This window comes from Lactuca sativa, chromosome 3 (genome assembly GCF_002870075.4).
Source record: "Lactuca sativa cultivar Salinas chromosome 3, Lsat_Salinas_v11, whole genome shotgun sequence".
NCBI lineage: Eukaryota > Viridiplantae > Streptophyta > Magnoliopsida > Asterales > Asteraceae > Lactuca > Lactuca sativa.
In genome coordinates, this window is record NC_056625.2 from 140,679,398 (window position 1) to 140,705,515 (window position 26,118).

General features: G+C 35.1%; 3 protein-coding genes across 3 annotated transcripts; 1 reads left to right on the forward strand and 2 right to left on the reverse strand.

Moving 5' to 3' along the window:
* The first annotated feature begins 2,571 nt into the window (after nt 1–2,571).
* LOC111911618 (small RNA degrading nuclease 1) lies at nt 2,572–5,668 on the forward strand. The gene is made up of 12 exons (XM_052769399.1): nt 2,572–2,728; nt 2,953–3,135; nt 3,210–3,287; nt 3,391–3,459; nt 3,557–3,697; nt 3,774–3,890; nt 3,982–4,051; nt 4,194–4,298; nt 4,610–4,740; nt 4,815–4,925; nt 5,007–5,111; nt 5,192–5,668. The coding sequence occupies exons 1-12, from the start codon at nt 2,699–2,701 to the stop codon at nt 5,534–5,536; spliced, it is 1,485 nt and encodes a 494-aa protein (XP_052625359.1). The 5' UTR covers nt 2,572–2,698; the 3' UTR covers nt 5,537–5,668.
* LOC111911617 (phosphatidylinositol 3,4,5-trisphosphate 3-phosphatase and protein-tyrosine-phosphatase PTEN2A) lies at nt 5,632–9,584 on the reverse strand. The gene is made up of 12 exons (XM_023907367.3): nt 9,347–9,584; nt 8,212–8,755; nt 8,068–8,124; nt 7,907–7,972; nt 7,612–7,788; nt 7,425–7,511; nt 7,276–7,340; nt 7,113–7,189; nt 6,628–6,674; nt 6,416–6,546; nt 6,281–6,350; nt 5,632–6,212 (listed from the first exon to the last, which is right to left on the reverse strand). Exons 2-12 carry the CDS (start codon nt 8,752–8,754, stop codon nt 5,757–5,759), a joined length of 1,776 nt encoding a protein of 591 aa, XP_023763135.1. The 5' UTR covers nt 8,755; nt 9,347–9,584; the 3' UTR covers nt 5,632–5,756.
* A 1,351-nt stretch (nt 9,585–10,935) lies between these two features.
* Nucleotides 10,936–13,600, reverse strand: LOC111911619 (cysteine proteinase mucunain). Its single transcript, XM_023907369.3, has 4 exons — nt 13,079–13,600; nt 12,743–12,978; nt 12,505–12,645; nt 10,936–11,485 (listed from the first exon to the last, which is right to left on the reverse strand). Exons 1-4 carry the CDS (start codon nt 13,560–13,562, stop codon nt 11,213–11,215), a joined length of 1,134 nt encoding a protein of 377 aa, XP_023763137.1. The 5' UTR covers nt 13,563–13,600; the 3' UTR covers nt 10,936–11,212.
* Nucleotides 13,601–26,118: the final 12,518 nt, after the last annotated feature.

The window sequence follows — 26,118 nt, forward strand, 5'->3', positions numbered from 1 at the left end:
CATTAAATAAGCAAATTAGTTAATTTGAAATTTTGAATCAATATAACTGATATATTTTTTTCAGACAAATAGCCGAAAATCTCCAAGTTGATATATTTTTTATGGGGGTTTGTATATCGAACAAAGTCAATTCATAAAGCTAGTACACAACATGTTTTAATCAATGAGTCGCATTATGTTGTGATAAAACAAATATCACGGGGATCATTTATGTTAAAAATTACTGTATTAAAACACCAAATTGCTCTAATATAAATATTAAATATTTTTATTTAATAAGTTTGATTCAAAAACTCAAAATGAATCTAACTAACATTTTTTTATTAAAATTTCACCTAAAACAATACCATCTATTAATGTGATGTGTATTTAATTTATATTCTCCGCGTTTAACGCGGGTCATAATCTAGTTTATCCTATCCAAAAAGAATTAGACAAAACTGCACAAATGGTCCCTGTGGTTAGCTGAAAATTGTCACTTTGGTCTAAAAAGGTTTGGACTAGCACCACAGGTCCAAACTTTTTAATTTGTTGTGATTTTAGTCCAAAATTTTTGAAATATTTTATAATGACGGATTTGCCCTTTATTATTCTATTTTACTTTTTTCTTTTATTATAGAAACTAAAAAATAATTAAAAATGAAATACCTCTCTCTCTCTCTCTCGACAGACTTTTTTTTGGGTCTGTGTTCGTTTCTCAACGGAAAAACATAAACTCTCCATCCCCGTCACATGGTTGCTCCGATCAACTCTACCATACAACAAATCACTACCGTAAACCATTGTTGTCTACTCCCCTTATCCAACTAGGATGCATCAAACTCACACCTCGTCTCATCCTCACCCCATCTTCTTCAAGACAAATCCAGAAAAATTACACCCTTCTCTTTCAATTTACTTTATCTTGCCGGAAAAAATGCTCAATGGGATGTAATTGGTTCGCAACACCGCTGGAAAACATACTCGATGGGATGCATTTGGATCTACAAACTCCGGCACCAAAAACCTAATCATCAGGCAGTGAAAACCTAACCCTAAAAGCTTAAGGCGGCGACGATGAAGCTGGAAACTCAAGCGACAAACTTCAAAGTTCAGCGAGATCATTATCTTCGTTCACTAGGTTGATTTGGACTCCGGTTCTGCTAGAAACTTGAGACCCAGACGGAGGCTACCACCATCGTCTTCATCATTTGGGACCACATTCACAGCACCGACGTTTATCTGTTAACCCGTACTCCAATCTTTGATCTCGTTGCCTCCGTCTAGATTTATAAACGTTATTGTCTTCACAATATCTCCGATCTAGGGTTTTAGTTTTTCAAGGGTGGGTCTAAGACCGATCTGAAAAATCGGACGACCACCATAGTTGTCAGCCTAAAAAACCTTAGTTCAGGCAACGTGTAGATGACACAAAGATCTGGAAACTCTTGCTTTTTCTTTAAACAACAGATAGATTAAAGATAATGTTGCTCCGGCAAGCATTGTGTGGTCAATCAGGTTTGTGTGTTGGATCTTGTATATCAGATTTTTGGTTTTGTATATCAGATCTTGAACAAATGTATGTGTTTGGTCTCATCTGTGTTTAATCAATTCTAGATGCATCAGAGTATGCATGTACAATGAGTCATGTTCATATGTTTGTGTTCTTGTACATAAGATTTCTGGGTTTTGTATATCAGATTTCTGGGTTTGTGTTCTTGTACATAAGATTTCTGGGTCTTGTATATCAGATTTTTGGTTTTGTATATTAGATCTTGAACATATGTATGTGTTTGGTCTCATCTGTGTTTAATCAATTCTAGATGCATCAGAGTATGCGTGTACAATGAGTCATGTTCATATGTTTGTGTTCTTGTACATAAGATTTCTGGGTTTTTAATGTGTTCTTGTATGTTAGATTTCATGATTTCTGTCTGTGTTCATCTGGAGAGACAAAGATTTGTGTATGTGTGTGGTGTTCATCGGAGCTAGATAAAGTTTCCGATGACTAAAGTATCCTACGATTAGGTTTACAAAGGAAGAATCAGTGTTGGTGGGGGCGACGGTTGTGGTGGCCGGTGTTGGCGGCGATGATGACATTAACTAGTGGTAGTGGTCTGTTGCATTGAGAGAGAGATAGAGAGAGAGAGAGAGAGAGAGAGAGAGAGAGGCAGGGGTTATATTTTAATTGTTTTTATTTTTTTTAATAATAAATGTAGTTAAATAAATAAAAAAACTGAAAAAAAAACAAAAAGTAAGGGCAAAAGCGTCATTATAAAAAAGTTAAAAGCAAATTGGACCAAATTCGCAACAAAATGAAAAGTTTGGACCTGTGGTGCTACTCCAAACCTTTTTGGACCAAAGTAGCAATTTTCAGCTAACCACAGGGACCATTTGTGCAGTTTTGTCAAAGAATTAAACCGAGAAAAAAATGAAATAAAAGACATAAAAGCATGGACAAATGTGCACCTCTAACGCTTTTAGTTTCAAAGTGATGTAACGGGCTGACATATTGGGTGACAATGCGACATATTGGGCTAATAGGCCCCATCAGTGAAGCCCATAAATTAAGGATGTAGGATGTCGTCGTCAAGAATGAGAACCCTTTACCAGTCTTCACAATCTCTTTTAAACCCTACCCCAATTATAAACCCTAAATATTTTCTCCCTAAAATTCCAACTTCAAACACGCTAAACATCCCTGAAAAAAACGCTTTCAATGGATAAGCTCGAAAAGGCTCCAAAAGAGGTAAATCTTCTTTCTTTTAAGTAATTCTTTTCTTCAATTAGTTATTTTGTTTACGAATTAGAAAAAATCAATCACTGTCTTTTGAGTTTATATTATCAATCGACTAATTTCGAACTTAATACGAAATTGGAATGTCTATGCTATTCCTTCCATAAGTAGATTCAAATTTGTTTATAAATTTGGAACTCGATGTTCATGGAGCTTTCTTGATTTTAATCTGTTAGGTTCTGGTCGACATTGTGAAATTGGCACAAAAGCGAGAAATGAAAGGTAGTAATGGAGGTTGGAAGGAGTTCTTGGCTGTTTACGACAAGAAGATTGGGGTCAGCTTGAGTGATCCAGCAAGGAGGTCCACTGAAGCATTGATTGCTTTCTTGAATACATTCAGTGATATTGATGATTTGAAGGTTAGTGACATTCTTTTCAATGAAGCCAAGTTCCATGGAGATTCAGATGATAATAAACAATTTTTTTTCATCAGTTTTTTGATAAAGTGGCTGAGAAACATTACAGCTTGGAACATATCGAAAAGAAAACAGATAAATTATCCCCTGAACAGGTTTGTTATGACTTATAACTTATGAATAAATGCATAAGGACAATTTTTGGTTTTTATTTTTAATAAACAGATGAAATTTTCACATAATGTGTGCCAAATGCAGGAGCTTGTCTACAAGACTATTGGTCATCCACAATATGCACAAAGTTATTCATTTCCATCATATGAGGAGGTTTATTGATTTGACATATATACCCTTTATAACATACCAAATCTATAAAAAATAAATTCAGTTTATAAAATTTTAAACTTTTTAAGTGTTGTTACAGGGGTGGATAATCACAAAGGAGAGAAAAAAGGCTAAAGCAAATCGATCAAATGCAATGATTGCAATTGATTGTGAGATGGTGTTATGTGAAGATGGAAGTGATGCTTTGGTTAGGGTTTGTGTTGTGGATCGTGATTTAAAGGTAAAAAAAAAAGTTAATTATGGTAACTGATTTTGAAAAGAAAAAGTCAACTATAATTTGTTGTTGACTTTTGTAGGTCAAACTTGATGAACTTGTTAAGCCTGAAAAAGCAGTTGCTGATTATAGAACTAATATAACTGGAGTTTCTGCCAAAGATTTGGAACAAGTTACTTGTTCATTACAAGATGTACAGGTGAGAGGGTAAAAATGTAAATTTTTGTAAAATTTGAAACTATTTGGTAATTTACTATTTTGTCCCTGAACGTGATGAGTTTTTTCAAAAGGATTCTATGAAGAAGTTGCTATCAAGAGGAACGATTTTGATTGGGCATAGTTTGAATAATGATCTACAAGGTAATAATAATAATAATAATAATAATAATAATAATAATAATAATAATAATAATAATAATATGATTCATGAGTGTTTCTTTTTGACTTAATTGAGAAAGTTGGACATTTTACGAATTTACCCTTGTTTAACTTTTTTATTCAGCATTGAAGATAGATCACACAAGAGTAATCGACACCTCTCTTGTCTTCAAATATTGGAGTGGCTCCAATTTCAGGAGACCATCTTTGAATGATTTGTGTAAGGCAAGTTTCGAATACCCAAAAAGACGTAAATGCCCTTGTCACTTCCATCATTGAAAATTGCCTTAGAAAGCTAGTTCAGTCTTGTCTATTTCCATAGTTTTGAAATATTAGATTCTTTTTTCACTATATGAAGAAACTTGCAAAAAGACGTAAATACCCTCATTTGTTACACATGGCAGGACATGAGTCACATAACGTTTCAATGAGACAAAACTGTAGTTTTTATTCCCACCCAAAAAAGTGTGTAACAAGGGTCACTCTTGTTATGTTCTGTGTGCAAAAAGACATAAATGCCCTTGTCATGTTTGCAGTCAGTTTTGGGATATGAACTTCGAAAAGAAGGTGAACCACATGATTGTTTGGAGGATGCACGTGCAGCAATGAAACTTGTAATTGCCAAAATAGAAACTGGAGTTGATAAAAATATACCCTTGAATCAAACTAACGTGAGTTTTTTAATTTGGTTTATATATTTATTTCCTAAAATGCCCTTTGATTGATCATTTAGTTGCAATTTCAGGTGGTTGAAGGTTCAGATGCAATGAAGTTACTTTGTCACCGCATACCAGTCGCCATTCCTGGAGAAAAATTACTTGAAATTATTCCTGGAGACTTCACAATTGAAGTGAAGGTTTGATAAAATGAATTTTATTCTAATTAATTTGTTTATTTTTTTTCATAAAAACAAAATTAATGAAAGTATTTTTTGTAGGAAAATAAGAAAGGCAAAGGAGACAAGTATTCAGCTTTAGCAGTTTTTAAGAATAAACAGGAGGCAGATAAGGTGTACGAGGGTCTTAAGGGTGATGAAATTAAAGTAAGCTACTAAAATTAAATAATTATTTTAAACTATTTAAATTAAATAATCAACTTATTTTTGTAATAATTTTTTTTCAGGATTCATCTGGGCGTCCACAGAAGTTGATTTTATTTAAACTGGAATCAGGTCTAGGTGGCAGTTTGTATGTGAGGAAGATGGTCCAACCTGGCGGTAGTAATGTCCAGGTGGCAGCATCGAATAAACGGGGAGCCGAAGAAGAGGTGCCAGCTCAGCATCACAAGAAGCTAAAGACAGAAGATGAGACGATGGAATTAAAACCACAAACAGTTGTATGTGAACATTGTGATGGTTACTTGAAAGAGATTGAAAGCTTGAAGAAAAAATTAAGTGAAAGAGATCAAGAAATATCAACTTTACACAAGATTATTGTTTCTCAAGCAAGAAAACAATCCGGAATTTGACTGACTTTGACTTGGTTACATATGAATTTTGTTTTCGCGTTTTGAAATTTTGGGTCAAATGTGGTTCAAATTTACTATTTATTATAACAATTGTATTTTCAGATTATTTCTTATCTATCATGTTATACCATATTTGGAAAGTCCCATCAAAAGTTAAAAGACAAAAGTCAATAACAATCTTTCATGGTCAATTTGACAACATCATTAAAAAAAAAAATAATCAGTCGCTTAAATCGTCTTCATCATCTCCAAATGAAAAAACGGAAGCATCAGCAGCAATGGCCTTAATATCACCAGGATTCAAATTTGGAATGGGTTTGGGTTTATCAGCCTCATTTTTTACAAGTGTGGGGTTGCTATTTAAGGAAAGTAGTTGGGTTTTTTTGTTCAAAGTTGTTACTTCCGATTCTATTTTGCCAGGTGGCAGTGCAATAGAAACAGTAGATTTGTCATCGTCCTTTTGATCATCATCATCATCATCACTGTCGGAAAACACATTCTCATCGGAATCCTTATTCCGGGCGGAATTGGAATTGGAAGGATTGTTGTATGAAGGTGAGGAATCATTGGAGCTTATTAACATCGGTTTGTCACTGGATTTATACTTCTCCGGAATCGTACCATCGTAATCAATCATTACTATCTCCACTTTGAACCCCGGAACCGGCAATTTTCTCTGCAAAAAGGGTAAAATGGTCATTTACCCTTACGTCCAACAAACAATATTCACAATTCGCGTAATACCTTGTCAAAATCATCAAAATCAGAACCCTGCAAAAGGACTCTGTTCTCCATCATTGTTGTATTTAGCCAACTGAAAAAGCAAAAATGATTTAACAATTTCAAGAATTAATTTTAATATAACAATAATTTACTGACCAGTAAAAATCTCCTTGTCGATCATGAAATTGGATCTTGAAGTCACCGGTCAGCTCGGTCAGCCCACGCTCCCCGGGCAGCGCGAAAACCACAATCCCTTTTTTCGGTGCACGGATCCAAAAATCTTCTGGCTGTAAAAATTAATTACTTTTATATTTATTTATCAGGATTAAAATGTATAAATCCAATAATAATAATAAAATTATTATTACCATAAGATTCTTTGTTTTTGGATGCTTTCTTGTTGTAAATAGAATCCCTGTAATGAAAAGTAGATATCAAATGGAGACACAACACAAAAGAAATAACAACATTCCTATTTATTTCTTGGATTAAACCATTAAAAAAAATGAGTAAATTACATGAATGGTCCCTATGGTTTAGGGTAATTTGCACATTTGGTCCCTAACTTGTTTTTTTAACTCGGAAGGTCCCTACTGTTTGTTTTTGTTGCGAGTTTGGTCCGTGTCTTACCTAAAAAGACTATTTTGCCCTTGATTTTTTAATTTATTTAAATAAACACACCCCAACCCTACTTTCACCTCACCTTATCTACCCCACCTTATTTAAATAAATTAAAAAATCAAGGGCAAAATAGTCTTTTTAGGTAAGACACGGACCAAACGTGCAAATGACCCCAAACCATAGGGACCATTCATGTAATTTACTCTTAAAAAATCATACATATTACACATACCATTATGATCAGATACAGTCAACGAAGGTCTGACCCAATAAGGGCATTCATGAAGCCGGAATCCCCTTAGCATGCACCTGAAAAATAATAACTTTCAGTAATTATTATTTCATGAAGAAATAAGTAAAAAAGAATAAAAAGAGTACTTTATTTTATTATTTACCTCCTGCCAGGTGGACTTTCCCCATTAAAATCTCTCAAGATCCGCTCAAAGTAGCTTACATATCGCTACAAAACGAAATATCATTAATTATTAATTGTTTATATTTATAATTCCTAAAAGAATTTAAGAAAAATAAATAGATAACTGACAATTTGGCTTGGAAGAATTAATCCTTTCCCATCTACACATCTTCTTTGGTTATAGTACTCAATACATTCTTCTGATGTTGGGAAAAACTGTAGAAAGAATTCGATTAATAGGAGAAAAAGATTAAAAGAAACCAACTTTAATGAAAGATATGTGTAAAATAGTAAAGGATTAAAAAGTAAAACTTACTTTTAGAAATAAAAGAAGACTACAAATCATTAAACCAGTTCTTGCTTTTCCAGCTTTACAATGAACAACCACAACATTGAGAATGTCCTCCTTTAACCATGAGTAAGCACTTTGACAAAATAATGGTATTAAGTGAATTGGGGGGCAATTATGGTCATTAAATGGAAAAGATGCAACCTGCAGTCAGATAAAGATGGAAAAATCTGCAAGATCAGTTGTCTGCTTTGATATGATCTCTTGTTTGTGCAAAAAGACGTAAATGCCCTTCTCATATTGATCATGCAAAACAGCATACCTTTCCTGCAAATAGTGAAGCATCGTAGAGTCTTTCTGAACAAAGATTATACACTTTGTATCTATCCTGCAAAGCAAAATTAGATATCAAGTTCCATAGGTTAAAGCAAATTGAGGTTATGGGATGAGATGATGATGATGAAAAGCCAAAAAGGGTTATACCTTATGATGAGTTTCAAAGAATTTGATTACTTCTTCCATATGATTCCTGTAGAATCCCTGTATTTTAGCTTTAAGACATTCATTAGAAAGAATGAAAAAAAGTTGATTGTTTAAGCTTTGTGGTTGAGTTTAGTGGTTGTTTACCTCAAAATAACCAAAAAGACCAGAACTCATATCGCCAGCTGGAAACCCCATTGCGATTATGTTATCAGTAATATAAGTCAAATCTAAGTCAAACCCTCCTTCTTGGTATCTTCGTTTGTTTTGGGAGACCATATGGCGTGCTCTAACTTGAACTACTTTCACTGCACCCAAAGATGCGTCAACTAAACCTTTTCCAACAGATTGAAGAACAGCTGAAGGTGAAGATGCAGATGGAGATGGGGTAGAATTGTCATTTGGAGCAGAGGATTTTGAAGAAAATTGCAAACCAAACCCACTTGCTATTCGTGCAATGGCCCACTTTCCAGTGTTTTGACTTTGAGACTGTGAAGTGTTTTGTCGTGGTGATGTGGGTTTGGGAAAACTTGGAACTCCATCTGAAGATGATATGACAGGTGGAGTTTCCATGGAAGATGGTGTAGTTGTAGAATTATTAGTCTGCTCAGAGATGGTGGTTGCAGAAGTTTTATCATCCATAACTTCTGTTGGAGGTTGAGATGATGATGAGTTGGATTCTGAAGCCATTCTGCACATGAACAAAGTCTCACATATGAATATGATCAATGGTTTCCAAGTAAAACATATATAACTTCATTGAAACATCAATAACAGGTGTCATGCCTCCATTAATTTCAATAAAATTTAAGCATCCATTTGATCAATTATCGTTACTCCTATAGCACTTCATTTACTAGCTTGGAGCAGATATTATAAAAATGGAGAAACACAACATCAATGTTTGAATTTGAGGATACATATTTGAAAAAAAAAAACACATGAAATGGAAGCATTCATCGTCTGATCAATGTTATTTTCCAATTTAAAACAAGCAGCTAGCGCATGACTCAATATATGTTCAATTCCGGTAACAAAATCTCACGCAAAAGGAACACTGTTCATAATTTACGACGAGTGATTCTGCTAGAAATGCACATCATATTATCGAGTAGCCATCAGTAATGTCATATGTAAGATAGTGATTCGATCAATGTCTCTTGTTTGCATAACTCAAAACCACCGAAATCATACGAAAAAAACGAGATGATCTGACGGATTTCTAAGGAGATGCGAGCATTTGAAATGAATGTAGTAGATCATAAGGGATCTGATTACTCACATAGATCGAACAAAATCCTCGGTATCAGTCGTGAGCCTCAATGGTTCTTTTATCCGATTTGCAGATCAAATTGGAAGCAAGAGTCAAAGGTACGGCAGAGAATGAAGCGGAATTGGTAGAGCGGTTGTCTCCGGCAACACGGCATGTATCTCCGACGATGGATCGGGAAAACCGGTTTTCGGGTTCAATTTGGCTGTAAGTTCTTGTTCTTCCACGTTTACCGGTCGACCTATGAGTCTGTGAGTATGCGTATTTTATTATCGCTGGGCTTCGACCCGACCCGCAAACTTTTCTTTTTTAAATAATAAAAAATTAGCCTTTAACGGGAAATGACCAAAATATCCATAATTTTTGACTTGGGTAATTGCGAAATATAGATTTTTTGCATTTGCTAGCAATTTGTTCTTTTTCCACAAACTTAGAATCTTCATAATTTTTTCATACAGATACTCTTTCTCCTAAACTATTTTTCATTGTATTTTTTATACCAGAGATTTTTTGTGGACATATTACATTTTAAATTTGGATGTCGGAAATGCATACTTTTTTGAGCTCTAAAATAAGCTAGTTGAAAAATATGAAAAAAAGCCTAACTTTGATCATTCTTTGTAATAAGGGATTTTGTCGGAAAAGTCATTTTTTTTAACTCCAAAGCAGACTATTCGGTAAAAATTATAGAAAAAAAAAACTTTATATATTTCGCATACGAATTTGATAGCAATCATCATACAATTTGGATTTTCCTAATCAAAAACGTGTCCTACAATAATCTCCAAAAAATGTTAAAAATACATTTTTGTTTTTACATACAAACTTTATAAGAGTCATCATGTCATTTAGGTTTTCCCAATCATAAGGATGAATGACCTACAAAAATATAGAAAAAAAAAATTACAGTTAACCACAATTTTTACAGATGTCGACCTATCATAATCTCAAAAATAAAAATATATTTTTGTAGATGATGACACATGAAAACTGTAGCTAGTTTGGTCATTTTCTATCTATATAATACAGACATTGAAATAATTATAACACTAATAAAAATTTATGGTAAAAAAGGCACAAAATTTATGGAAATAATTATTTTTTTGTTGCGATGTTGACCATTACTCAACACTTAATTGTCACTACTAATATGACATGATACACTAACATTATACCATTGGTTATGAATTGCTGACACACCATGATTACGTATCAAAGTAAGAAAAATGTACAAGACACTAAGTTGTCAATTTTATTCAATTTTGACACTAGATTTTTTATTTTTCTTTCTAATATTGACAATAATTAAAAGAAAAAAAAAACATAGAGGGACACTAAGTTTTTAATTTTTTTTCTTTCAATTTTGACACAGAGATTTTAGCACTTGCCTGACTCTCGCTTAGACTTTAGAAACATAAAAACAAGATTATTTTCTATTGCAACCATTCGAAGTCTTTGTTACTGAATTTCATGTTGAATTAAAGTCTAAATATTTTGACAAAGCACAAAATTTTGTGATTATGAACATTGTCATGGTACTACTGCAAGAAAATTTACAAGTAACACTAGAAATCTCAAACAATAGTACATATAAAAAACAATTATTCAATTCAAAACATATTCCTATATTTATATTTAATTTCGCCACAAGAGAAATAGAATTACTTTCCGACATACATATAAAAATTACTTTCCTGACATACATATAAAAAGCAATCAAACTATCTCGAATCACAATACAATAATAGATAAATATCAAGAACCCGCCATGAGCTCATTGATATAAACATAAGCCACCAATTGAGAGGATGCACGTTTATCCACCCCAACATAACTCATTCGCTCCATTTTGGTATCCATTGATGAAATCGTTCCTAATTAGATACTGCTTATCTGGTCCCTGTTAACACTGTTTGAAATACTCGGGTTCTCATTTCTGTATTTGACCGGGTAAGAAGCCATCATAGCAATCCCGCATTTACCGCTGCGTGTCCCAACCACGTTACGCTCCATCTTAAAGTACCCGTCCTCACCCCAATTTGTCCCCCATGAGTTCCTAACAAGCCAATAGTCTTTCCCATTTTCGGTACCATATCCCACCACAACCACACCATGGTCCAATGAAGTCCCACACTTACCCGTAAATACACCCTAAGAAAAAATTTATAAACAATGATATCTTTGTTAAGAGTTGAAAAATATATTTATATATTTAGAAAAATATATTTGGGTAATAATACTGGACAAAATACAAAAACAACGCATATACTTTTAACACTCTATCGAGGATAAAATTTCATAGAAATCACTGTGGCTTATGGCTTGTATTTTTTATTTGGTTAAGACTATATTCGGCAAACTAGCTGGAAAGCTATCTGATAGTTTGGTAACTGAAAAGTTAGCTGCTAGCTGAAAAAAAAATAAAGGAAATTAAATATCCTCCTACCTTTTGATCATACCAATTGCTCATACCCATTTAAATGATGACATGTGTTATATTATTATCATTAAATATACTTAAATTAACACTAAATGTTACACATGTAACAATTTCATTGGGTAGGAAGATATGTAAGAACAAAAAGTAGGAAGATATTTAATTTCTCAAAAAATAATGTTCTGTAAAAAACTAGTTGACACACTAGTTAAAAGATATAAAATGACATCAAAGATTATTCAAAATAATATGTTTTTTATAAATAATTAACGGTATATTTTGAGTAGTTTTTTAAAAATTTAACTTATAAACTAGCTTATTGACTACTTATCGACTTGCCAAAAATAACAATTTAAAAAAACTCGACAAAAAAAACATTACAAGTTTTTTTTGCTATTAAATTATAAAAAAATAAATGTAATCCGATTGAAAAATAAATAGTGGACAATTAATTTGAAACGAAGGTAATAGTTTTTAATGACCCGAAAACTATAATATAAAAACATTTAAATACTAAAAAATTTAAGATACTTAATCCATAGAGTTGTATTAAGTATTTTCTTTTTAATTCATTTCCCCTTGTTATATGAGATCCAAACCGTGATAAATCATACTATTTTTTCTATATATTAAAAAGACTTTGTCGAGGTATCTTAAAAAAAACAAAAACAAAATAAGTAAATAAATAAATCAAACTGTTGCGCATGCAGAATTGCAGATAGATTCAACTAACCTCTGTATATAACTGAAAAGCCATTCCAGAAGCTTCGATTCCGACACTCACGGGCTGGTGCGCTACTGCTTTCATCAAAGCTTTCTCGTTCATCGGCGGAACATCTTCATACCCATCAATGCTAACAATTTTCGCTTTATTCTACAAATCAATTTCACAAGATAACGATCATGAAAAATCATAAATCATAAATCGTGTATTCATCATGAAATGTTGTAAACGGAATTCAGTTACTTACTCGAATCGGATCGCATTTATCGCCTACACCTTTGTAAGGATAGTCAGATTCGGTGTCGATTCCGCCATTAGAAACGATGAACTCGAAGGCGTAATCCATCGTTCCGCCATTGCAACCGCTGTTGTATTTATTGTCACAGTCAACAAGCTCTTGCTCCGACAAGCTAATCAGATCGCCGGAGACTATTTTGTTGATTCCCTCCACGGCCGCAACGGTTGAGAACGCCCAACAGCTCCCTGTACAATAACATCATTTAGGTTAACATGATTACAAAAAATTGGGTGAAAATTGAAAAAAAAAAAAACTCAGATTAATTAATTAATTAACAAATCATACCGCAGCTTCCTTGATTTTTGATAGGAGCAACGGCGCCACTTCTTCTCCAGTCAACTTCCACCGGCAACATCTCGTTTTCCTGAACCGCATACCGTTGGCTAATCTCGCCTCTCTTCACCTTAGCAATCCGACGATTAGGATCGGATTTCGTGCCTAAATACATGGAACGATACTCCTCGTTGGTGACGTCAGCAAACTGGTTTAAGCCGACCTTGTAAGTCCGGTTGCCGGAAGAATTGTGTTCATCGATGAACCTGAGGTTATCCTTGAAGATCTGAAACCTCTTCTCCTTCTCTCCCAACGCATTATATGCTTTTCCATGGCGGAGCAGCCACAACTCGTACGTACTCCTGATCTCCTCCTCTGTCCGGGTAGGTGGCGATTTCTCTACACGTAATTCACCGGAGATGTTACTTGTTGAATACGTCTGAGAGAAAATGAGACAGAAGAGAAAGGCATACGTAGTTGCAGCTGTTGTCGCCATTGTTATGAAGGAGAAAAGAATAGGGCTGTGAAGACGTAAAGGGATCCCGTTGGCTTTAAATAGACTAACTTTTCACCTACGTATAGTAAAATGCAAAAAAGTTATTTATTATTATAATTATAAAAAATATATATAGCTAATATCAACTTTTTTAATTTAAATCAAAAAATTAAATCTTTTTATGTCACGTAAATCGTTACACGAATGACTAAACTGTATGATAAAAGGAAAGTTTATTATATTAAAATGTAAAAATAAAAATACTTTTTACGAATAATAATAGTAAAACATTAATTTGTTTTTTTTTTTTACAATTAACACATATATAGTGTAAATATATAACCGATCCATGGGTTTTATAAATTTTTTACGTTTGAACGAGGACATGTTTGCTGATTATAAAGGTTCTATATGAAAAGTAAAAATAGACTCCTAAAATTTTAGAACCACGATAAATAGCAACAAATACTTATGAATTAGTAACATATAGCAACAAAATTGCTACGATTACAACGGATTATTGACAGATAAGAGATATATGAGCTACAGATTAGTGACGGATTTATGACTTATAATTTCGGGCCCCTTCATGATGTGCACCTTGTACCATGTCACACCCCCGACACCTCCTCATGACTAGCCTTCAGGGGTGGATTTGTAGTGGTGTCCGGTGTGACACCACAACGTCTATTTTTCTTGTATACAGTGGAAAATTTTTGGATTTTTTAATTTTTTTTTCCTGGCAAAACTCACTTGAACTCAGCAACACCAAATATGAATTCTTATGTCCACCCCTGCTAGCTTTGGCTAGAATATGTTACAATTAGGTTTGCGATTAGTCATTTAACAAACTAATAACATTAGCTAGTTTGATTTTTATTTCAATGATTTTATAGTTTTTATCACATTATCATTTGAAACCGATGAAATTGAAGAAAATGAATTTGGCTGTGCTTTTTTGTGAAATAGAAGACTATATTGAATCTGGCCATGCTTTGGCTCACCATGAAGTTGATACAAAATTAGAAAATAATAATAAATAAAACCACATTGAGAGATTTATTAGATTGAATTGATATATCAAAAACATCATCAAATACAAGCATTTGAAATTGATGTGGTCAAAGAGAAGTAGAGAATGAACTTGACTATGATTTTGGTTCAGAAATGAAGCTTGATTCATTTCTGTTACATTTTTTTTTTAATTTCAAATTTTATGTTAAAAGGTTATTTAAAATTCTAGAAAGTAGATTCTTATAGGAGAGGTGGCAGAAGGGGAAGGTGACAACGTGTCAGTCAAATAAAGTTTGAGCGGGAAAATGACGTGGTCCTATTATGAGGGAGCTTGGAAAAGGAACAAATTAAAAAAAAAAATAAATAAATAAAGAAAATCATTTCCGAGGGACGTTGTTAACTGCGCCTTATCTTGAAAGGCCATGTTACGGTTAGTGGGAAAGTCTGCTAGAGATCTTGCCGCCATTGTCGTCCAATCCGGTAAGGATAACTTTTTATGTCACAAAAATAATTGTTAGGTTGTTAAATTATATACTTGAAAATATCAGAACCAACCAACTAAAAGAATACCTAACTCTCTTTTAACAAAAGGATACTTTTTAGTTTAGGGCTTTCATATTTTGTAGTAGAAAAAGATATAAGTTTATTATGTACAGATTAATGGTAATCAACATGTGATGGCTTAACTGAGTAAGATTTAATTGTTGTTTATTTTAAAAAAATATAAAATATCCATAATTTTTTTCCCACATCTATAGAATATGATATGGACAGAAAATCTATAGTTTGTAAAAAAAAGACGTTTCCATTTTTTAATCTAGAACCAGTATAAATGATATTAAACATCATAAATAATATAAAACAAACAAACTAGACGTAGGTAAACTTTTTAAATATATTGATTTTAGATGATAGCAAAAAACGATGATTGTAATGATGGTGGTGGTGGTGTCAACAATGCTGATGAGAGTAGTTGTGTCAAAAATAGTGGTAAGAGAGATGGTGGGTGGTGGAAAAAGAATCATAGCCAATTTTTAGGTGATGGTTAAGAGGCGGTTGAACTTTGACCTAGGCATTTATCCCTCTTTGATCATGTTTTTCTAAACTCAACTATTTTTTATATAAAAAAGTCGTTTTAAAAAAATCAAATCTAAAAAAATTATTCTAACCACTATAAATAGACACTTAAACCTCAATATTTTACAACATAATACCTCTTTTTTTCTCTAAAAAAACGTCTGAATTCTTATTTTTTCAAAGACATAATGTCTTCACCTCGCAAAAAAAAAAAAAAAAAAAAAAAAAAACCCTTCAAGCCTTTCATCCCTGACTTGTTATCGACCTTTACTCCATCAACTCATCCATTCAACCACTAGTTACTATTATCCAACTATGACTCAACAATTGTATCTATTCTATCCATACTGTTCTCGATTTCAATCTCAACGTATATCTTATTTCCAATCCCAACCCATATTGGATCCAAATCTCGATTCCAATCCCAACCTCAAAACATATTTCCAATCCAAACCTCGCCGCCTAGTCGATAAGTCTACCGATTTTTTCAATGAAGGACCTTTTCAACTCGTACAAGAAACTGAAGTTGACCCAAAAAGAAAAAGTAAAGAACAACCAAGGACAAAATGCCAAAGATGGACATATAAAGAAGAAAAGGCATTGGTGAAAAGCATTACTCGATATATCAGAGGATCCGACGATATGGAACGACCAAAGTGGCATAATATTTAAAATAGGAGTTTGGAAAAGTTTTGTGCCCGAATGAATAAAGAGTATCGCTTTACTAGTCAAGTATACTCGAAAAGGAGGACCGCAAACAAAAATTGAATGGAGTTTAATGGCATCTACATGAACGCGACCTACAACCCGTGAAGTGGTGCAAATGAGGTGAATGTCATAGCAAAAGCTTGTCAAATTTATAAGGTAAAATTCGGTAGAGCTTTTGCAAATGAGTAGGTTTGGGAAGTTGTGAAGAACAAGCCAAAATGACTTGCTCTAAAAAGTGTTGATGATTTTGCAGGTATGTCCAAACGAAGTATAACTTCCGAGTCAACCCATAGTCAATTTTCTGATGCGTATATCGGGATTGACCTCAACAACGACGATCCATATGAAGTGCCAACTCATCCTATGGGACGAGATAAAGCAAAAAAGAAACTAAAAGGTGTTCAAAGTGTAACACGATAGTTTCCAAGTATTTACACTTTTAACCTTGTTGTGTTAATTTTTGGGCATTTTGATCCAAACGCCAGGTGTTTGGCAGAAAACGCTAGACGTTCAAACACCAAGCGTTCTATGATGGACGTCATACATTTGCACGCAGAGACCAAACCCTAATTTTTAGGGTTTGCACCCTATTTAAAGAACATTATGGCCTCAAAATCCTTCACCACTCCATTATCCATCCTCATTTCGAAAACCCTAAGTGTGTATGAGAGTTTGAATCCTTGGTTCATATTTATGGTATGATTTAGTGTTCTTGATGAGAAAAGGAAGATCTTTGGAGTATTGTGGTTGCTCTCTAGCTTGTGGATCTGGACTCTTATCATCTTGGAGCATAATTTTGAGGTATAAAGTTCAGATCTTGATGTTTCATTTGTTAGATCTTGACTTAGGGCTAGTTTATGTTCTTTTTGGTCCCAAAGAGTCTTTGTAAGTTTGGAATGCTACAGAAGTTTGGATTGTGCTTTCTGTTGGATTAGGTGTCTAAGCCCATAACTATAATTGGTATGTACTTGACCTGATAATAGCATGGTCCTTTTGGGTTGCCTTCACCAAATCAACTTGACTTGATGTATAATGGAGAAAGAGGATAAATATGATTTATTAATATATTATGTGAATAATATATTAAAAGAGAAATCATATTGTTTAATTAATATTGGTCAATAATTAATTTAGAATTAATTTTGTGGTAATTAAGGGGACTGATATTGTAATTATGTGATAAAATGGGTTGAGGATCCCTGTGGATAGGGGTCGACGAAATCTTATGGATAGCCCATAAGGATTTCGTCTATGATAAGGGTTCTGGAAGATTCCTATGGGCTGCTTAGGGCTTAAGCAACCAGATTAGGTATTTGACTGAAACCCTAATTCTTCAGCTATATAAGGAACCCCATGATATCCCAAAATTGGCCACTTGAAACCCTAGAAGGATCACCGGTCGATTTTTGAGCATCCTCCTCTTTCTCTAACATTCTCCAATTGCTTTTGGTGTTTGTGATCGATTAGAGGTATTACACTTGTGATACTAACCTTGAAGCCAAGGAGAACGAGGCTTCTTACCTCACGAACCGAATATGGACACCGAAATTTGGAGGGTACAGAGACGTTGTCATGAACGAGGCTCACAAAACCAAATACTTCGTTCATCCCGGTTCAGAAAAGATGTATTTGGACCTCAAGAAACTTTATAGGTGGCCAAACATGAAGACATAAATCGCTACCTATGTGGGCAAGTGCCTGATTTACACCAAGTTCAAGGTAGAATACCAAAAGCCCTCGGGTTTGCTTCAACAACCGGACATACACGTGTGGAAGTGGGAGCGGATAACCATGGACTTCATAACCAAGTTGCCCAAGACGGTGGGCGGACTTGACACTATTTGGGTGATCGTTGACAGGTTGACCAAATCCATGCACTTCCTGCCAATAAAAGAGACCGAGGAGATGGAGAAGCTAACCAAAACATAAATTAAAGAAATTATACGACTACATGGTGTGCTAATATCCATAATCTCTGACATAGATAGCAGTATCACCTCACGGTTCTGGCAGTCACTACAAAATTCCTTGGGGACCAAACTCGACATGAGTACAACTTATCACCCTCAAACTGACAGGCAAAGCGATATAACCACTCAGACGTTGGAAGACATGTTAAGAGCATGTGTGATAGACTTTGGTAAAGCCTAGGATACCCATTTCCTACTCATCGAATTATCATACAATAACAACTATCACACTAGCATCAAAGTCGCGCCATTTGAAGCTCTTTATGGGTGCAAGTGCATATCACCTTTGTGATAGGCTGAAATGGGTGACACACAGTTAGCAAGAGGACAAGTGCCTAATAGCACACTCACTGGACCTAAGATCATATGGGAAAACACGAAGAAGATTGTTCAAATCCATGAACGATTAAAGGCATCCCGGGATCGGCAAAAGAGCTATGCAGATTAGCGACGCAAACCCTTGGAATTCCAGGTTGGTGACCACGTTTTGTTGAAGGTCTCACCCTGGAAGGGTATGATACGTTTTGGAAAACATGGGAAACTAAATAGAAGGTATATCAGGCCATTCGAGATCCTTGCTAGAATCGGCTCGGTGGCTTATAAACTTCGACTACCACAAGAACTAAGTAATGTACACCCCACCTTCCACGTATCCAACCTGAAGAAGTGTCTGTCCGACGAGACTTTGGTAATCCCACTCGATGAAATTAAGGTAAACGAGAGTCTACACTTCGTAGAAGAACCTGTGGAAATCATGGACATAGAGGTCAAAAGGATGAAACAAAGCCGCATACCCATAGTAAAGGTCCGTTGGAACGCCAAGCGAGGACCTGAATACACCTGGGAATGAGAAGATCAAATGAAACAGAAGTACCCACATCTTTTCCCTAACTCATGAGTAGCCACTCAAGAACAAATTTCGGGACGAAATTCCCTCTAACAGGGGGATAATGTGACAACTGGTTATTCTGGCTCAATCAAAGTCAACAAGTTAGCAAAAGAAATCAAACAAGTCAACGAAGGTCAACAAATTAGGAACCAAAACATTATATTTCAGTTGGTACTTTGACCGAAATCACTTGGTGATCTCGGTGGTGCCATAACCGAAATCACTTGGTGATCTCGGTGGTGCCATGACCGAAATCACTTGGTAATCTCGGTGGTGCCATGACTGAAATCACTTGGTGATCTCGATGGTGCTAGGCCGAAATCACCATGTGATTTCGGTGGTGCTGCAACATGATTGGTGGATCTTTTCCCATCAGGATATATTACACAATTCAATGCAAATGTCACTTCACCCAACCCTCTTTTCCCCTATTTAGATTTGGCCAAGAGCTCCTCCAACACCCTTCTCATTTCAACGTTTTTCCCCACCTTTTCTCTCAAGATCAAGCTCAACCTTCCAAGGAGTTATTTTCAAGATTAGTTCCTAAAAGTTTTGGTAAGTATTCCTTGCCAATCTAGTGTTATACACTCTTTCATGTTAGTTTCATCTCATTTACACACATTATCATGTGTTAAAACTCTTAGGATAATACCATCTTCAAAGATTTCTTCAACCACCTTTTAGTGTTCTAGACTTGAAGATCTTCACCATCATCTCCTTATCCAAACCACAAACACACTCAAGGTGAGTTCATACCCACACATTTTCAAGTTTATTATGTTTTTTTTTTTGGGGGGGGGGATACAAGAAATATTTGGAAGACTTATGCAAATAATTGAATGTTTCATTTCTATGTTGAATATAAAGCATTACTTGCATGAAATATGGCATTTCTAACAAAAATAGACGTAACACGTTTACAACACCATTTTGTGAGTTTTAATTAAAATATATGGTTTTTAAAATGCATGAAGCTATTTTGAGTTAAAATCTCAAAAAGGATATAAATAAGTTTTCTCAAGTTATATTTTCCTAGTTACTGGTAAATATCGTTAAGAAGGGGCAAAAGCTAGAAATGAACTTTTCATACCAAATTCTCATACTTGTGTTAAGTGTAAAAATAAATGATATAATCTTTTCATAACATCTAGCCAAGTTAACTATTACGTATTTATATAAATGATTATATAAATGGATTTAACAAAACATTCATAATAAACTATATTTGGTATAGTTTGGGAATCACAATATTACTTTGTCATTTTTACGAATCATATAACTATTTAAAGTTATCAACATTCTTACACTATATGGCCCTATAGAAGAGTAATACTTTCAGTAATGGTTTCATTACACAAGACGTAAACATGTTAATACAATTTTGTGAGACATTTGGTTTCACCGTACCTACCAGAGTACACACTAAAGTTCCTACGTTATAACCATAATCTCGGTAAGAGAGCGTGACAACCCCGCACCTAAACTTTTAGCTACAGTCAGACCGGCAAGTCTAGGGTGACAAATGTCTAATATTCCGATGCCTAAAGAACGTCGTAGCAGACCATCTAGTCGCTAGCATGGTTATAATAACTCACATGAGGTATTAACAATGCATTTAGTTTACGGGGTTAACATACATTCAAATAATTTTATATAAAGAAAAAACTACATAATACTATTTTTCAGTACAACACTACTTACATTTTTGGGTCTTGGGTTAAGACTTTCAGCTCATTTTAAAAGAAAATATTGGATTTTCTGAAAGCACATTCTATCATTTATACAAGGAAAATTTACCGATTTTTCGCATACAAAACTCTTATGAACTCACCAACTTACTTGTTGACACTTTTTTAAAACCACTTGTATTCTCAGGAAATCAATAAACATGTAACTAGAAAGGGTTTTGATGATGGGGCATCGCCGTGTCACGTTATTTGTTTTGACATATGTGTTAACATCAAGAAAACAATTTTTGTACAATGTAAACTTCTTAATTATCAATACAATGGTTGTATGACTTTGTGTAACAACGTGAATTTTCAAAACAATTTTTCATTTTTCAGCTAACTTAAAAATCATTCAATATTCTCAATTTATCAAGTTTAAAAAATGTCATCACGATAAAAACATATCCCAAGATCATAAAACAAATCTCCTGCCAGTGTGTACGCATCATGTCGGTGCCTTCCCGCGATCATCGCTAGTACATGAAACACATAACACATAACACTGTAAGCATAAATGCTTAGTGAGTTCCCCAAAATACCACATACAACACATACGCCACTCATGGCCATAACTCTATGGGATCTTCCGATCAATGTGTCCCAGGGGACTTTCGTCCCAACTTTGGTAGACCTTCCGACCCTACCCGTATGACCTTCTGGTCCTCATCATCTTGACCTTCTGGTCCATACTCTGTTGACCTTCCAGTCCATATCATGGTACTCATAACATAACATAGCACATACATATCAAATAGCAACACATATCACATACTCCGCATAACATATAAGACCTTCCGGTCACACATAGTTACCACTCTAGGTAAAGTATAATGAGAAGACTCACCTCGTATGTTGTCTAGCAACTCACATGCTCGGTATCCCTGAACCTCGTAACAATGACCTAGCCCTGCCTAAACATATAAGCAATCATCTCAAATCAATAACGGCTCCCTATGCTATATTAGTTCGTTCCAATGTTCTTTTAGAAGGCTAAAAGACCATTTTAGCCTTCTAATGGTCCAAAAGTCCAAGTGTTGACCCAACCCTAAAAGTCAACGAAAGTCAATGGTCAAACTTTGACTAGAATCGTCGAGTGCACATAGGTGACTCGGCGAGTCCAAATGTGTACTCTGGATCTTTCTAAACCTCACTGGACTCGTCGAGTGAACCTTCCACTCGACGGGCTACATCCGGTCACGAGTCGCAAACAAACCCGACTTAACTCGTCGAGTCCCCTTATGGACTCGACGGGTTTCTTCCATAACCATCACCCAATCGACCTTATGAGGTCAGATCTGCTTCTCTAACCATCACCCAATCTGACTTCCCCATGTCCAATAATCACGTAAAGGTCGAATCTTGACACTCATGCAATGCATTCAAAGCTTCTTTTGGTGAAATGGCTTCTAAAATGGCATCCTAGGTTCATTTCCTCCATGGGACAACATAAAGAAGGATAGGTAATGCTCTCTGGACCTCTAAAGGTCCAGATGCAGAGTCTAACACTAAGAGGGAAAACATATGCATCAATTCAAGCTAATAAAGAGGTATACAAAACCCTAAATTCAAGGATTTGCACAAAACAGAAGAAAGGGTCGATTTTCTATCTCAACAATGAAGACCCAAGCTTGAAAAGCACAGAATCTCAATCCCCTTGACTGTCACACCCCAAAACCGGAACGGCGGAAACGTTTTGGGGTGGATGACGTCATGTCAAGTATCATAATATATGCAGTACAGTAATCAAAGTACAACAACCATTGCATTAATAGTAATAGTTTTACATAGTTTACATTACATAGAACATCAAAGTAATACAAGTAATAATATAGGTGCAGCTTGGTACTAAACTGTCTTCACCAAAAGCTCATGGGATGTACCTGTCTATTGCTGACCTGAGAATACAAGTTATTTGAAAGCGAGTATCAGCATTTTTATAAATGCTGGTGAGTTCATAAGTATTTAGTGTCATTTTATTCAAATAACTTTATACAAGTAGTAGTTTAGAATCAACAGTGTATTAGAGTCTTTTCCATAAAATCCTATATTTTCTTAAATAAAAGCAGTCTTCTACCAAGACCCGACAGAGTTATGTTGTAAAAAGTAATTTTCCCTTAAACACTATCATTACCAAAATACGGTATTTGATTTTAAAGAAAGTAGGAGAATATTAGGGAAAATAACATATGCCTCAGCAGTGAATACTGCTGACTAAGGCAAAAGAAATCATAGACTCCAGGAGAGTATTGAATGAACAACACGCCTGGCTCAGTCTAACGAAAGGAGACACAGACCCCAGACAATATCAAATGAATGATACGTCTAGCAAGGTCTAAAAACAGTGAATACAGTGTTAATTCCCGTTACCTTAAGGCCATGAATTATAAGGTAACCCCGAGATACTCGTAACCATACTGATAGACACTAGAGAACTTGACGCCCTGCAAGCGTCAGAAAGATTGTGACATTTGTCACCCCTTGGCTTGGTAGGCCGTGGACTGTAGCTAGTAGTCAGGGTGTGGGGGTGTCAATCCCATATAGATCTATACACACAATGCCCGCTCTCCCTATAGGAGACTCTGGTTACCAACTAGACAACGGAGAAGGTCGTGTCCTGAAGATGCATCTCGTGTAGTGAGTTCTGATGTAAATACTGGACTAATGATAGAGACTCACAAATGAACTGACCGACTTAAACCTATATGTCTATACCTGTATACATAATATATAATTAATGATCAAACGACCTTCGGACAGATATCCGATCCCACCAGACCACATCTCAACGAAGAAAAGGAAATAGGGCGAACTAGCCTTCCTAAGTCCTTTAATCATTATTCATATAACTATACAAGTACAGGCATACATTTAACTAAGTAGGAGCATTTAACGAAGTTGAAGTGTTTATTGAAGTAGAAGTGTTTCACGAAGGAGAAGCGTTTCTCGAAGTAGATGCGTTAACAAGTAGAAGCGTATCACTAAGTAGAAGTGTTTCATGAAGTAGAAGCGTTAACAAGTAGAAGCGTTAATAAGTAGAAGCGTATCACGAAGTAAAAGCGTTAACAAAGTAGTAGCATTTAACTAAGTAGAAGTATAACGAAGCAGTAGTATCTAACAAAGTAAGAGTATAAAATATGGAAGAAAACTTTGATGAAAACTTTGGAAAACCTTTATACTTAAGAAAATCGTGACTTGGTATTCTTTTGTAAAATAAGTTTGAAAACCTTTAGAAATCCTTTGAAAATCTTTCATAAACAAGTTTTGATTATAACTTGATAAAACAATATAAGTAAAGAAAACCTTTGTTTAAAATGTTGCTGTAACTGAATTTGGAATAAAAATACAGCGCGAGAGTCAATTTGAGAAAAGCTTTGAACAAGTAAAGACGTTTTAGAAAACTATTTACAGTATCATACTTGGTAAAACAGTTAACAGTGTAATAAATCCTTGTGCATGTGGGTTATCAATCACATGTGATTGATATGATAACTGGCATGTTTTAACTTGTATCCCCCCCATAAAAGCATGTAAAAACATTTAAAAAGGTTAATTCAGGGGTATAAACTCACATGTTGTAAGCGGATCGAACGAAAGTGTCGGTTGGGTGCTCGGTGTCAAGTAAAGACTTGAACACACTTGGTGACCTATTAACATATGATGACATATGTTTACATACAATTAGTAAATGTAATACTAATTAAACACGTATACGCATCCTAAAATGCGGAAACACTTTGGTCAAGTGTTAGGAGTGTCCCGGGTAACATCTAAGGGTGTGTATGGCCTAGATAGGGAGTTTACTCTTCAAGAGTAAACTCTTTATAGAGTTTACGGCCCTAAGAACTTGTCCCCATGAGTTTATGGACGTAAACTCATGGATGGTGTGTTCTTTGATGCATTAAGGTCTTATAACACTTATGGTATTAGGCTAGGTTCAATTCTAGGGCTTATGAAGGGTTTAAGGCTCCAAAATGGACCATTAAAGGAGTTTACGACCTATGAATACTCCTTGAGGAGTTTACGACCGTAAACACATGAGTTTACGGTAGTAAACTCATGTTGGTCCATTTCTTTTGTTGCTTGGTGGTTCTAACTAATGCATGTAAGGTTCTAGTCACTTTTAGGAGCATAGGAAGGTGTTTAGGGCACTTAAACACCTTGGAAAGGTGTTTACGGTCTAAGGAGATTCTCTTGGGGAGTTTACTACCTTAAACACATGATTTTATGGTAGTAAACTCATTTTGTCCATGAACCCTATGTTTTGGTGCATCAAACGAAGGATTACAAGGCTCTAAGCACTCATGGAAGCTTTTGGATGTGTTTGAGGGGTAGTTTAACACCTTAAAAGGTGTTTATGGTCCATGAACATGGGTTTACGGTCTAAGAACATCCTTAGACCGTAAACTCGTGTTTACTCCCCATTTGGTCCGATTTTGGTGTTTTAAGTCCTTTCGGGTAAGCCTCTAAGCCATTGCTAATCATGAGAAGTGTTTTGGAAGGGTTTTTGAGCATTAGAACCCTCTTCAAAGGGGTTTACGGTTTTGGGAGGCTCCCAAGACCGTAAACTCATGCTCTTGGGGTTTTTGGATGATTAAGTCACGAATTTGCAAGCTAGATAAGTTAGATAACAAGCTAGGAATGTTTACTTACCGATTTGAGGCTCGGAGGGGCGATTTTTGACCAAAACCCATTTGTAGAGAGAGAAAGTAGAGAGAGAGAGAGAGAGAGAGAGAGAGTCTAAGGTGGTAAAAAGGTGGGAGTGAAACCCACTCAACCCTTATATAGGGTGGAGCTTATGGCCTAGTTGGGGTTCACCTAACACCAACCGCGAACGGGGTTTTTCATAACTATTATTAATCACGGCAAATTTTAAAATTATACCGCCTTAATTTTGTTTCGCTTGCCGAATATTATTTAAAATATTCCAACGGGTTTAATTCCGGTCAAAAATATTTTCGGGATAAATTTGGCTAATTTTTGACGTTATTAATTTCGACGTTAAAACTAACAGAAATTTTTGGGTTGTCACATTGACCTTCTCTTGCTGGAAACACCTTCTTCTTTGCAAAACCACAACAAAAGGGATCAAAATAGCTCTCTCTCTCTCTCACATAACTTGCTCAAGCTCTCTAGGGTTTCTCTCTCTAGACTGGTAGCCGCAAATGAGG

Bases quoted from the DNA above. Each gene is read 5' to 3' on its own strand.
- LOC111911619 (XM_023907369.3), bottom strand. From the start codon at position 13,562: ATGGCGACAACAGCTGCAACTACGTATGCCTTTCTCTTCTGTCTCATT. The intron at 12,979-13,078 runs GTATGATTTGTT...GTTATTGTACAG, and splicing joins CAAAAATCAAGGAAGCTGCG to GGAGCTGTTGGGCGTTCTCA. The intron at 11,486-12,504 runs GTTAGTTGAATC...ATTTTTTCTTAG, and splicing joins CTTTTCAGTTATATACAGAG to GGTGTATTTACGGGTAAGTG.
- LOC111911618 (XM_052769399.1), top strand. From the start codon at position 2,699: ATGGATAAGCTCGAAAAGGCTCCAAAAGAG. The intron at 3,460-3,556 runs GTTTATTGATTT...GTGTTGTTACAG, and splicing joins CATTTCCATCATATGAGGAG to GGGTGGATAATCACAAAGGA. The intron at 3,891-3,981 runs GTGAGAGGGTAA...TTTTTTCAAAAG, and splicing joins GTTCATTACAAGATGTACAG to GATTCTATGAAGAAGTTGCT.
- LOC111911617 (XM_023907367.3), bottom strand. From the start codon at position 8,754: ATGGCTTCAGAATCCAACTCATCATCATCTCAACCTCCAACAGAAGTT. The intron at 6,547-6,627 runs GTAATAATAATT...TAATTTTTACAG, and splicing joins CAAAAACAAAGAATCTTATG to CCAGAAGATTTTTGGATCCG. The intron at 6,351-6,415 runs GTCAGTAAATTA...TTGCTTTTTCAG, and splicing joins CGACAAGGAGATTTTTACTG to TTGGCTAAATACAACAATGA.